This window comes from Falco peregrinus, chromosome 2 (genome assembly GCF_023634155.1).
Source record: "Falco peregrinus isolate bFalPer1 chromosome 2, bFalPer1.pri, whole genome shotgun sequence".
Classification (NCBI taxonomy): domain Eukaryota; kingdom Metazoa; phylum Chordata; class Aves; order Falconiformes; family Falconidae; genus Falco; species Falco peregrinus.
Window position 1 is genome coordinate 90344886 of NC_073722.1, and position 14065 is coordinate 90358950.

The following is a 14065-nucleotide window of genomic DNA, read 5'->3' on the forward strand; positions in this document are numbered from 1 at the left end:
CAGCCGTATGAAAAAAAGAAATCTTTATTTGGAAGAATTAAGTTATAAACATGAAAATCATAGCAGCTAAACTCATACAATTGTTGAACTTGCTGGGCATTTGAGAGGTCAGTTACTCAACTGAGGCAGATTTGTTACCCAAACAGTTCACCTGGCTGGTGAAATTTGGGATACTGTGTAGGAGACCCGGAGCTAGTGTTAATGTTGGAGAAGGGAAAGTGTAGCCTAACGTGGGTGAGATTAAACCCTTAATGACTGACCCATCTCCTCACCTGGTTTGTGGATCAGCTGTTTTACACTATCTTGCAGAGAAGGTGGAAAGAGAATCAGCAACACCTTGTTATTCAACACAATATGGAGATGAGCTGTCAGAAAGAGAACCCAGCTCTTCTGCTTCCCCCCTTTTCTAAATCTAATCTACAGAAACTGTAATTTTCTCTAGGTGGCATTAGAAACAGTGTGGATATTTAACAGTAATTGTAACAGAAGAGAGGGGGGCCAAGAGCAGTTGTGCAGCAGAAGGTAATCTGGAGAAAGTGAAAGGCAGAGGAGCTTGAAGTTCTCCTCTTAGTTTGAATGGCAGACAATTAAGACTTGTCCAAAATCTAGGACAGAGCACCCTTAGACATAACAGGGTTCCAAGTATCAAGGTAGGATGTGCCACTTTACTAAAATGCATTAGCGTGAAAATTCACAAGTTTATGAAAAGGAAGGAAGCTCTTTACTGCACTTCTTAAAAGCTGATCTTTCCTGTGCAATGCAGTTGTGGATGAGACATACACAATGACAGTGTCCTGAGTAGAATCCAAAAAGCAAATTGGCAGTGCAGCTGGTAGGCAATAAATCAGATTTTAAAAACTCTTTCAGGTTTAATAACTTGAAATGAACCCAGATATGTAAGTTTGAGATAAGGAATACACTAAAAATATGTCAGTGTTCCAGGAGTGGTCTGGAAGAGGTGGAAGGAAGCGTAGATCTGTAAAATAATTTGTATAAAGTCATAATATAATAAATCCATCAGTGTATTACTTCATCAGCTAGATGCCAACCTACTATTAGCATAATTAAAATAATTGCTGGAGAGCAAAATATCATTTTATACCTCTACACAGCAATATGATTATATTCAAGGAACCCCCATCACCTAGATTTGTTACCAGCTTAAATCCTGCCAACAAACTGTACTTTGAAACAGCATCCTGGTTTTTGCATAACTGTGATGTTTCCAGATACCATCAATGCTTCACGCTGATGTTCTCCACTGACATCACTGCACTGATCCACTGTTAAACAAGGTCATGCTGCATTCCACTTAGCATTTTGATGGGTGGCACGTAGGCACATTGGAGGGGATGCCAGAGCTGGAACATTTTCACTGATGCTTCACTTGAAAGCTAATTACCCCATATATGAATAAAATGGCCACACATATCAATTAAAAAACCCATAAATTGGGACATGAAGGTCAAACGATCATTTTACAGAGGAAAATTTAAAGCTTTGGAGAACATTTTTATTTCCCCTCTGGCTGTCCTACCTGGCGGTTAGCTGCTGCCAGCTATGACGCCTAGTCTACAGTTGAACCAGCTCCAGTCAGAGCTATTAGGAGCGAGTCATTTTGGCCTTTTAAGATTTGGCAAAGGCAGGGAAAAAAAAAAAAAAAAAAAAAAGAAGAGAAAAAAAAAAAGGCAGAGGTAACATACAGAACAAGCCGCACACACTTTACGGGAACACACCCGTGAGAGCAGAGCAGCGGCCGCACACGGCAGCGTCTCCCCGCCGCGCCCCGGCAGAGCCCCCGCCCTCCCGCCAGGTCTGGGTCAGCGGGCGGGCGGCTGCCAGCCCCAGCGCGGGGGAAGCCCCACGCTGCCCGGCGGCCCGGCCAGACCGCTACCGTGGCGGTTACAACCGTTAACGGCCCGCTCGGCGGAGTGACGCACAGCTGACGTCCCCAGGGGCCTCGGCCGCTCCCCCGCGGCAGCCGCGGCAACTGACGACTGCGCGCCCGCCAGGCCGGCCTCGGGATTGGCTGAGCAGGGGGCGCCCGGTGAGCGTCATCGGAAGTGATGCTCGCCGCGGCACGCCCTTGCTCCGTTCAAACCGGGATGGCGGTAAAGCGGGGCGGCAGGTGGGCAGCGGCGCGGGGGGTTGTGGGATGGCTGGAGGTCGGGGCTCGCGCCGGTGGCGTGAGGAGAAGCGCGGGCCGGGGCGGCGGCTGATGGCAGCGCGGGTTCTGCGCCCTCAGGGTTGGTGTTCCCTCCGCAGCCTGTCCTTCCCCCCGCCGCTCCCCACACCGCCTTAACTGCTGTGGCACTCCGGACGCGTTCAGGCTCGGTAGTTTTAATAAATTTTTACCTCTAAGGAAATACAAGTTACTTAAGTTATAACCCACACCCCCCATCCCCCTTTTCTTAAAGTAAGCCATTCGCGTGCCTCTGCTTGAAAGTCCCTGTTCTTTTTTTCAGGTGATCTTTGACACACGATAATCTCTAAAGATGCTGAAGTTTAAATGCGGTGCCCGAAACCCGGCAGAAGCAGGACCGATGGAGCCCATCACCAGCCGAGTTTCTCGGCTCAATCTGCTCTTTCAGGTAAAGAGCATCTGGCCTGGGATTAGCTGATCTCAGTTTCATCTGCGTCCATACCCGGTGTATGAAAATACAGTTTTGCTTGTTAGCGTGGACACTCAAAGCATGCCTGTGTGGTCCTTTGGAGTGTAATAAGTAACTAAGGGTAATTTGCTGATCAAATGGGGTTTCAATAAAAGGAACAATCTTGCTGCAACAGATTTGAGAATGTTCTGTCTGGTGAGAAAAGACTTAACCATGAGGTTGCAAGATATACTTTCTAAAGGCAAATGTTAAACCATAATCTCATGTTACTATGACAACTTTTGTCTTTGTTTAGACCTTAGTGTAAAAATAGATTAGTTTTGCAATATACAGCTTCTTGCTACGTGATTGAAAGCATAACTGTTTGCTTAAACCAGCCAACCAGCCTTGAAGTTGAGGATAAAAGGGCTGTGATACTTGTTGGAATTTGCGAGCCTGGATGGAGCTGTGACTCCCCGGCCGCCCAGTGCTGTTTTTGCTTTCCTGCCTTAATAAATACTTAGTGAATTTAATTCAGGCTCTAGTTATTTCAATTCAACTATAACAGGAGGAAGGAGTAAGAGAAAGGGATAATTAGTTGAAGTTCAAAGTGTGTACCGAGTTTGCACAAAGTTCAGCAGATAGTGGCTTGTCATAGGTTTATGTGTATCTGTTGATGTTTTAGCCTGAGTGGATTTTCCCACATAAAGATGCAATGTTGCATTGTGTCCTGTAATCCCCATTTTTTTCCTGGGTGATGTAGCTGAGGGTTTGTCATGAGGTGGATTTATGTAACCAGGTGCTATTTGATCATCTGAAATTCAGCAGCTTTTCCATCTAGAGCTAATATTGATGCTGATTGCTTAAACTACTTGTATCATGAAAAAAACCCACATGGTACAATGTCAAGAAAAAAGCCAATGAGATCAGAGTCATCAGTGGGATGTACATCGTTCCAAGAAAGCTGTCATTTGAACTTTAACAATCTTTAGAGGATTGTTTTGTCTAAAAATAAAATACCTCTAGCTATTGCCATTAAGACAGTAAGTTGATATATTTACCTTACACTTCTGTATAATTTGTCTAATTTCTGAAGTAGTGATTTTTAAATGGATAATATATAATCTGCTCTATACATATGTTATTGATTTGAGGCTTTTCATTGTTGTCTGAGACTCCATCTGCTGTTGCTTCTTTTTCTTAACAGGGGAAGCCACTCTTTGTGACTCAACAGCAGATGTCTCCTCTCTCCCGGGAAGGCATCCTTGATTCTTTATTCGTTCTCTTTGAAGAATGCAGAAACCCCACGTTAATGAAAATTAAACATGTTGGCAACTTTGTCAGAAAGTGTAAGTTTGTTTAGACTAATTTTCAGGTGTCATTTTTTCTTTAGAATCTGAATGCTTGAATAATGCTTTATTTGCTTTGATTCATTAATGATTGTAACCCAGGACTTTGAGCATCTGATGTTTTGTGGGCAGACCCAACATTGCAAAGGGGATCTTGGCAATCTTAGTAAAGGCTTTGTTCAGGTTCAAAAATGTCAAGTGCAAGTGTCTTTTGAAGTGCTGTGACTCGAACGTGCATCCTTTTTAGTCTGTACTATACTTATAGTTAAGGAGGCACTTTAAAAGTTTCTGAGTAGTACATACAGCAAAGCTCCAAGTATGCACCACAGAAGGATGTCAGATGTCAAGAGCAGGATGGTGACTAGAGGTATGAGGAAAAAAAAATTCTAGAAAGGAACTTGGTAATCGTTGGCTTTTTCAGCTTGAAGTAAGCTTTTGGATTCCATGTGTCACCTGAATTTTGTATGCATAACTTGTGAATGTTAATTGTGTGCTTCAGAAACATAATTTCTGATGGAGTAAATAGTTTACTGATATTGTGCTTAGATTTTCATCAATTTTCATCAATTTTTTTCATTAAGATATACTAGAAAGCCATTTGGATGAAAGTAACTTACCATGCACTCTGTAATAGTTCTGTCTAACAGTTTCTAGATATTATTAGTGGAGAGTAATTTTCTGCTAGTCTGAAGAATTTTTAGAACATCTACCACGAGCAATTGATTATCACAGTGCGTGATGGTTGAAACTAGTTAATGGAAAACCTGAACTGAGTATCTGAAATAAATGTCTACAATTATTTGTTAGACAATGGACTAGTGCCTCCCACAGGCAGAGAAGAAAACCCTGCCACTTGACTGGTAGAACTTGGCTGGGTAAAGCCCTCGTATTTAGAAAATATACTTTGTATTGGTAAAGGATGGTTGGAAAGAATTTAGAAACAGAAGAGGCTATCAGCCTATGATGTTATGAATGGGACAGAATTATGGTTGCTATGGGAACTATCTTAACATTTCCTGATTTTTTTTTTGTATGTACTGTATTTCAGTCTTAACTGTGCATTAATACAGTCTTTTTCTAGTTCTTATGCATACTGGGTTTTTTTGAGAAGCATATTCTGTAATGATTTAACATTTCCTGAGAGTTTGGAACAAAATGTTTTGGGTTTTTTGTTGTTTTAGTCCCCATTTTTGATGATGTGTCTGTTACGAAATGCCAGTTGGCTAACATAAAAATAAATTTTTTGGTTTTATAGATGCAGAGACTATAGCTGAATTAAAGGAATTGCAACCCAGCATGAAGGATTTTGAAGTAAAGAGTGTGGTTGGCTGTGGTCACTTTGCAGATGTAAAAGTAGTAAGAGAGAAAGTTACTGGTGATGTATATGCTATGAAGGTGATGAGCAAGGAGTCCTTGTTGGCACAGGAGAATGTATGTATATTTTTCCGTTATGACAGTAGATGGATGAATTACAATTTGTTGAATACTTCCTTTTTGTCACTACTATTAGAACTAAGTTAAAAGTTTACCTTGAGAAGGATTGTCCTGCATTGCAGTGAAGTAGTATATTTGTGTGTAGTTCTGCTGTGTTTAAAAACTGTTGCCGTAGACTATGAATCTATTGGTTGAAGTGCCATCCAAAAAAATAATGGCCCTTGTCTTAAAGAGCTTACCATCTAATTGTAAGACAGGAAAAGACAGATGAAGAAAATAGTGGATCAGTATTGATCAGTTTGATGATGGCTTGAATTTTTAGGCAATCTATTCATTAAGGTTTTTTTTTTTTTTATTTTAAAGAGCAATGTAGAATGTCAAGAGTGGGTGTGAAGGCAAACTGTGGTGACTGGATTTTTATGGAGAGCCTCTCACTAGCTTGAGAAATGTGTTACTTGAAAACTTAAAAAAGGGATAATGGAGGTTGTTATCGTAGTTTGGTGAGAAACGGAAGTTAATCTTTCACTGACATGAGATGACAAGTAGGACAGAGATACTCCATGAAGACCTCGTGAATTTATACAGCAATATCAGCATCAGTTGTTCCCAATATATGGTGCAGTTAGCCTGCATCTGACATCCCTTAGCATTGTTTATGGCTATCAGAAATGAAGATAAACTAAAATTACTCTTGCGATGTCATAGGTTGATAAGAAAGCAAAGTATGATGCTGCCCTCAATATGACACTTGCTTGGTCTCGTTGAGCGTGGGTCAGTGAAAGTAGGGAATGTTGATCTAAATGAACTTGCAGTATCTCTGTAAGAAAATTAATTTCTTGTCTGGCTATACTATACATCTGAATAATTAAACAGTTGCTAGAGTATGATTTCAAGAGTGCCTTGTGTTTCAATACCTTCCAATTAATTTATGACTGAATTAGCTGTAAGGTGCTACCCTGTAATTGCTCTAGCTTCTCTTCTTATCTGGTTCTTTTGAGAGTAGTTTTATTTTATTAGGGCTAGTCCAGATGGAGTCAACCAAAATTGCACTCTGGACTTGTGGATGCTTCACCAGCTTGGAAGGGAAGCTGGCCTTTGCTGCAGGCACAGTTCACTTGAAAGCAAGCTAGACAACAGAAGGTGGGAGGGTAACAGGGAACACGGAGGAGTAAAATTACTTTTTTAAAGGTGCACATCACAAGGAAATAACATTTAATATTTTCTGTGTCATTTAATTTTTTTCTGATGTGTGCCTTTGGCACAGACTCAAATCTTTCTGAAACTAGGGGATTCTAATATATTCTAACTCAGTTGCATCATGATATAGCTGAAGACTTTCTTTTTTTTTGTAGGTGTCATTTTTTGAGGAAGAACGCAGTGTATTATCTCAGAGCACCAGCCCATGGATTCCACAGTTACAATATGCATTTCAAGACAAGAAAAATCTCTACTTGGTAATGCCTAGCCTTCGTTTCTTTTCTCCTCTGTTGAGCACTATTGCCATTGTTATGTTGAAGAGCATGATGGTTGAAATGTGCTTATCTTCTGTAAATTTTCCTGCATTATGTGTCACTGTTTGATATGTGTCCAGTGTAATATGGGGTTGAATGGAGTATCTTTTCTATATATGAGCTATATCTGTTCCTTTAAAATTTTATGTAGGTTATGGAGTATCATCCTGGAGGGGACTTACTGTCACTCTTAAACCGATATGGAGACCAGCTAGATGAGAGTATGGTGCAGTTTTATCTTGCAGAGTTGATTTTGGCTATTCACAGTGTCCATCAGATGGGTTATGTCCACCGGTAGGTAAAGGTTGCTTTGCAGTGCACATATTTGATCAGTATCATTCCAGAAAAGTGTTCTGGAATGATGCATTCTTGTTGTGATTTTTTATGTTCCATCCTCTTTCAGGACAGTATTTCACATGCTGTATCAGATGAGAAAATTAGAAAATTAAATCAGAGTCCAACTATAATTGTAGCTAAAGGCATTGACTTTGATGTAAAGTTCAAACTAATATCAAGAAAGGATTGTTACATATTTTTTCTGGAGGCTTAGTAAAAAGAAGCCCTAATGTTGCTGTATAAAAAATAAAAATCTTTTCCAGAGATGGTTGCTTTTAGCACCAAGTAGTACAGGAAATCAGTGTAATTGTTAAAACTTGTTGTGGGCTGATTGGTGAACAGGGCAGTATAGGATGTTGGAGTAGTTAAATATCACAGTTTTCTAAAGATCATATCAAAGTTTGAAGGCTGTTACTGTATGCATTTTCAAATCATATTGGAGTTCAATAAATCTATATCTTGTTATCTAGATGTAACAGTGGGGAATGGCATGGAAAGGTACTGACTGCTTTCTTGCTTACAGAGATATCAAACCAGAGAATGTTCTTATTGACCGAACAGGACACATTAAACTGGTGGACTTTGGGTCAGCTGCCAAAATGACAGTGAACAAAACGGTAATAATCTGGATTTGAACTTTGTCTACGGCTTGTTTGGGTGGTCCAATCAAAAAAGGAAAACTAACATTACATCTTTCCTTGATTACACCTTGTTCTTCTGCCTTTCTTGTCCAGTATGGAATCTATCACAACATATTTTTCCATTTATGAATGGCTTTTCAAATGTGAGCTTGAGATTTTTTGTAGCTCTCAATAGATACATAATTGCTTATTAAAATTTTAATACACAAGGTAGAGGCAGGTTTACTTTCTCATGGTGCTGCATTACAATATAAAAATCATACAATAAAAAACCATACTGTTCAATGCTGTGTTTAAAGAAGGACATGGATTTATAATTGTTCATAATTGGACTGAAAATCATTTGTTGTTATAAGTTACTGGTAAATTTAGGTAACTGCATACAACTTCAAATGATAATTTGAAATTAAAATGTAGTTAGCAAGAATATGAAGTTCTATGCCAGATTCCTGTCTTGTGTTATAATTTTTACTTTTTTGTAGCTTTTTCTTATTACTGTGACTCAGTATTTTGTTTTCCCTGTTCTACCCTTTCCAGTCTTCTCTGCATTGCATTTTTCTTTTAATTTTTTTCTTACTACCTTTTTAGTTGTCTTCAGGTTTTTGTGTTAGTCTGCCTGCTGTTTTGTTCCATTCTTTATGCCACTTGGTGCAAAAATTATTGCATTTTTGACTCCTGAATTACCTTTTCTAAGCATTCCAAAAATTCAGATACTTTGCTGATCATGAACACAAGGTAGAAAGGCAGGGTTGACACTGAATGGAATGAAGGCAAGGTCATGTTTATGTCTAAATTTGACTATTTTTGAAATTTCAGCTATGATGTCCCTGTTAACAGTAGTAGAAACAGTACTGCTAGAGTATGTACACTGCTTAAAACTTAGTGTTTAGTAATCCTGTGCTTTTTAGAAGGCTGCTTTTCTACTTCAGCTGTTTGTACTTTCTAGTAACAGATATCTCTGATAATTTGACTTTTTATACTAAATAGTTTGCTTTCTGTTTCTTTATCAGCAGTTTCCTTAACCTTGCACTTTCTTGCTTAATAGCCTTGCTTAAAATCACTTAGTTTAAAATTTACTTGGAGGGCTCAAAATTGTGTCTCATTAAAAAAAGAAAAAGGAAAAAAAAAGGGGGAGAGGGGCAGAAGAGAAAAGATTTGGTTTATTACCAAAATCAAAATGAACAGAAAGTGCTGTAATTTCACTTGATATATCTTTGCTTCTAGGCAAATGCCAAGCTACCTGTTGGCACACCTGACTACATTGCACCAGAAATGCTATTGGGATTGAATGGAGATGGCAAAGCTTCTTATGGTCCAGAATGTGACTGGTGGTCCCTAGGAGTCATTGCGTATGAAATGATCTATGGACGATCTCCGTTTGCTGAAGGAACTACAGCAAAAACTTTCAATAACATCATGAACTTCCAGGTAAAGAGGATTCCTCCCGTGTTCTTGTCTAAAAAAGCTGTAACTAAAGGCTATGTTTTGACGGTTGAGAAGGGAAGCTTACAAATCTCTCTTACTTTGCCATGTTCATAAAATAATTAGAATATATGCTTTATATTTCTATATGTCTATGTATTGTAGATATCAAGTTATTTTTTGTAACAGGTGTCTAAAAATAACCATCTGCAGTGCATGAATTAAAAGAGATGTAGCTGGCAACTATAATTGCAGCATTTCCAAAATAATCTAGAAGAGAAATTGAAAGGAACAATTGTGAATTGATAAAGTTTCTGCATCTTACTAAGTGTTTGTGGATAGTAAAGGCAAGGGTTAGCTATGAAGAGCTGCAGGAAGACTTGAGGATATTGAGTGTCTGCATGATTAAAACATCACATGAAATTTAGTGTAAATAAGTTTAAACCAATGTATATGAAGGGAAAAGTACCCCAACTTTACCCAGTGGTGGGCTCAAGAACAGTATCTTGATGTTATGATCTATGCAAATGTCAGTTTAGTTCTTCATAACAGCCTGAAAAACATAGAATGGTGGGAGTTAGTAGGAAAGAAAAAAAGAAAGAAAATAATCATGTGTAGCTGAGTGGAAGTGAGCAAATAATGTGTACCTGTTATCTCTTCTAATATGGGAATTAGGGGCATCAAATGAAAGGAGCCAGCAGTAACTACGTTACAACAGAAAAGGATACTTCTTGTAGCACGTTCTCATGCTGGGGAGTAAGTTTGCAACTACTGACTGTTTATGTGTGCTTAAGGAGCAACTAGAAAAATTCATAGGAGAAGAATCCATTGAGATTTGGTAAACACAAAGACATTATCCCTGGTTCAAAAAATTAAAAAAAATTTCTGGGGAAGCGTTTTGTGGTACTCTTCGTTTGTGTTTGCCATTGGCCATTGTTAACATGAGAGAGTGATCCGGGACTACCATTTGTCTGATAGGGAATGGTTGTTTTTCTTATCTTTACTGCAGTAAATGCATATAAAATCCTGTTTGGAAAAAAGCACAATACTTTTATTTGTATGCTATAAATAATTATCCTTTGTGCTTGGCATATCTCAGAAAAATGAAACTTAATCTTACTGTTCTCAGACCATTTTCCTACTAAGCAGAAATTCTTTTCTTTCTAATGCAGAGATTTCTGAAGTTCCCAGAGGATGTGAAAGTTAGTAGTGAATTTCTTGATCTGATCCAGAGTCTGCTTTGTGGGCAGAAGGAAAGATTAGGTTATGAGGGACTGTGCTGCCATCCATTTTTTTCTAAAATTGACTGGGATAATATCCGTAACTGTAAGTAGAATAATACTGTGTTTGTAACAATTCCTGTTTCCTTGGGGGACATGAAAATTTGTACAATGTGTGTATTTAAGTGTGTTTGATCTGAATAGTTATTCATAATAAGAAAGGACTGTGTCCTGGAGCAGGTATTTTTAACAAAACAATTCGTTTTTGCTTTTGGATAGGATATGTTAACATCTCTCAGGTGAAAATTGTAAGGCAAGATGAAGTTTAATACACTTCTATATGAATTTCTGATGCAATTGCCGTATTACTGTAGGCACTAGACTGGAAAATCAAAACGGTCCTTTCCATGTCCTTCCTCAGATTAAAATGCATCAGTGTGTTCTTTCAGGCCTTATCCACCTCAGTTTGCTTAATTATGGCTTCATCTCATTACTTTTTGTTGTATTTTCAGCATTCTCTCTTTTCATCTTGTGATCCAACTTCACTTGAGGTTGGTTGGTTGGTGTGGTGATTTTTTTTTAGCTCCTGTAGATGATAAAATGTCAGCGGTCATAGGGGCATTGGTGTTTTTCCTCAGAGTTAATGTGTCTAATATAAGACTGATTTTTTTTTTTTGTCAAAAATCTGTTCATTCCACTAGAAATAGAATAAAGAAAATGAAGTAGTAATTTTCTTTGCAGAAAATTGTTTATGAAACTAGGGAAGCAATGGAATTTAGTATCTGGAAGTACTGAGGCACCAGCTCCATCGCAAAAGCAAATATTTCACGGATCTTTGATGATCTATGTATGAGTGCCTGACTTGTGTTTGATAGTATTTTAAATTATTTGGACTGTAAGATTATCTGTGCAAGGAACATGTCTGCCTTATATTCTTTATCAAATACGCTGTAAGAGCAATGATTGTGCTCCATTTTCCATGACAAATTGCTAAGCCAGTGCTTCTACTTTTGATGACTATCTCTGCACTTCAGCTGGAAGCTCCACAGAATGTTTACTCACTTTTCTGTTGATTCATTAATTTTGAACTTGTGGAGCTGCTGTTGTGTTAAATTCCATTGTTTCTGCCCTTTGAGAGCCATTGCGCCTTGAGTCATTTTCATCATTTTAGCATAGATTTCCCACACTTCAACTCACTCTGCCTTTTTCCCCCAGAGCCCTTTGCCTAAGTCACCAGTTTCTGTTTCTAAAATTTTTCTATTGCATTTGTATCATATTATCTCAGATCTGGAAAAAAATGGCATGTGAGCATATGTTCTCGTGTTTCCTTGGCAATTGTCTGTCTAATATTCACACAACTGCACAAGTTAATTGAGTGTTTTGCCATTTGATGTGACAACAGTGGTACTGATGGACAAGCTGGTAGGCAGCCCTGATGTCATTATAATGTTGAAATAATCATTTGGGATTTTAAAAATCGCATTTCTGTCTGCAGCTGGCCTGTGGATTGCATCATTCCGTATAATATCTGGACCTAACTTCTGTGAAGATTCATGCAGTTTTGACCCCTGACTTCGTTGTTATGTCTCAGACTTCATAAAACCCCACTGTAACTAGCACAAAACACAGCAGTCTTCTTGCTTTTAGTAACAAATTCAATGGATCACCTATGGCTTTGCTCTCTGCAGTGCTTCTCCATTTGCTGGCTTATTCAGGGCGATGTCACTGTCATTCTATTGAAAACCCTTGTCAGCTTTGACCTGGGCTATCTAAAAGCTAAAGGTTTCTTTCTTATCATGACCTCTGCAGATAGTGGTGTTTAACTGGAGCAATGGCAGCCTGAGAAAATTAGTAAACCAGTGAGTGCTGGAAGAGGTCACAGGATTTAGGTGTAGATTAAAGAATCTCACTACCTCAAGTTAATCTGGTCAAAGATTTTGGATATGTGGAATGTTGGACTCGGTGATCTTAAGGGTCTTTTCCAACCTAAATGATTCTGTGACTGTTAAATAATTTCTGTGTCAGCACAATTAGACTTTCCTCTAGTCTATAAAAGCAATGATATTATTTATATTTGAGACTGGAAAAGGTAGGGGAAAAATTGGTACACTTGCCTTGCAGGTATTTAAGTCAGTGTGCTGGGAGTTCCAGGATAACCTTTTTTAACAAACCATTTTAACAGATTTTGGTTAAGAATGTGTTATTAAGGGGTTTTTCAGTGTTACATTTTGTTGTTATGGTAGCTTAGGAAACACCTGACTTTTCAGTAAACACCTTCCCAAAAGATAGTTGCCTCTAAAAAAGCTCCCAGCTTCCCTTGTTTCAAGTAGCATGTGTCTCAGAAGCAGCTCTTAAGTTACAGATACAGAATCAAATCATTAAACCTAAAGTCAGATTTAATTGAATCTGTCTCAACAGGTAATTTTCCCCTTCTTTGGAGTATTGTACTGAAACATTTTTATGGATTCTGCCCTCTGTATTTGTTGATTTCTGCTATTGATTGACTTATAAAGCTTCGAACACCTCCTCCCCGTCCCCTAAAACAGACACCACCCCAACCAAACAGAAAACCCCAAAACTTTCAAAAGATTATGATGATTTACTTGACAATTTTCTGAAAATATTTTGAAATTTATTTACGTAGAATAAACATATTTCTATCTGTGTTTCAGCTAAATGATCGGGATTTTAACTGGAAAGTTGGTAACGGAACTGTTTGCTTGATAAGTATCTCAAATCAGAAGTAGAGAATGGGGAAATGAAATACTTGTGTTATTGGCAACATGGTTGCATTATATATAGTTTGGGGATTTTGTTCATCATCTTTCACTGTTTGAAATCCATAAATTACATCAGCTGTTTATATTTGAACCAAAAATATGCCTGCTGAGGTTAGCTGAGAGATGGTCAGAAGACTTACATTGTCATCTAAGCCATATATATGTATAGCATAAACAATCTTCTGTTTTAAGAGTTGTTTTGTAACTGCAGTCCAAGAGGTCTTGAAAATGGAATGGTGTATTTGGACTTGCATGAAGAAACAATATATATGAGAAGAAAATAATTAGTGTCTTGTGCAAACAGAAGAACTTGGAAGTGTTGCAGACTGATTTTTAGGCTGTCTTTTGCTATTAAACAGGCAGAAACCTAAATCTCATTGTTCTTAAGTCCAAGGCTCTTCCTTATCCTTATGAACCCAAAATTGTCATTCAGTAACATTTAAACATCGTGATGTTTCATTTAAATGCTTGCCTTCAGAAAAATGTGTTGACTTGTTTCTCTGAGTGGAGATCACTTTCGTGTCAGCTTCAAGATGACTTTTATTAACAGAAATATATGTGTTGGATCATTGTCTTGACAGAACAGTAAAGATGTTAAGATCATATCGTGGAGATTGGCTAGAACTAGTATAATGCCTTTTTTTTTTTAAAGTGGTCTTAGAGAAAACATCCTTAAATTACATCAGTTGGATTTTCTATTTTCTATTTTTTTCCATAACGCTTTATTCAAATAGGCCTCTTAAAGCCTGAGGAAGAATAATGCCTAACCTACTTAGGCTGT

The 14065-nt window shown here is 38.2% G+C and overlaps 1 protein-coding gene across 11 annotated transcripts in view; it reads left to right on the top strand.

The window, feature by feature from the left end:
• The first annotated feature begins 2057 nt into the window (after positions 1-2057).
• The window catches only part of CIT (citron rho-interacting serine/threonine kinase), a 73765-nt gene continuing 61757 nt past the window's right edge, over positions 2058-14065 (top strand). For 9 of the 11 annotated variants that reach the window (XM_027780874.2, XM_055794719.1, XM_055794721.1 and 6 more), the window contains exons 1-9: positions 2182-2334; positions 2466-2591; positions 3799-3940; positions 5196-5371; positions 6727-6828; positions 7037-7179; positions 7745-7838; positions 9087-9290; positions 10457-10610. In XM_027780874.2, the coding sequence (XP_027636675.2) occupies positions 2496-2591; positions 3799-3940; positions 5196-5371; positions 6727-6828; positions 7037-7179; positions 7745-7838; positions 9087-9290; positions 10457-10610 (1111 nt within the window). In that variant the 5' untranslated portion in view covers positions 2182-2334; positions 2466-2495. Of the gene's footprint in view, positions 2129-2181; positions 2335-2465; positions 2592-3798; positions 3941-5195; positions 5372-6726; positions 6829-7036; positions 7180-7744; positions 7839-9086; positions 9291-10456; positions 10611-14065 lie in introns of those variants that run through there. The other 2 variants (XM_027780873.2, XM_027780872.2) reach the window with 2 other exon arrangements.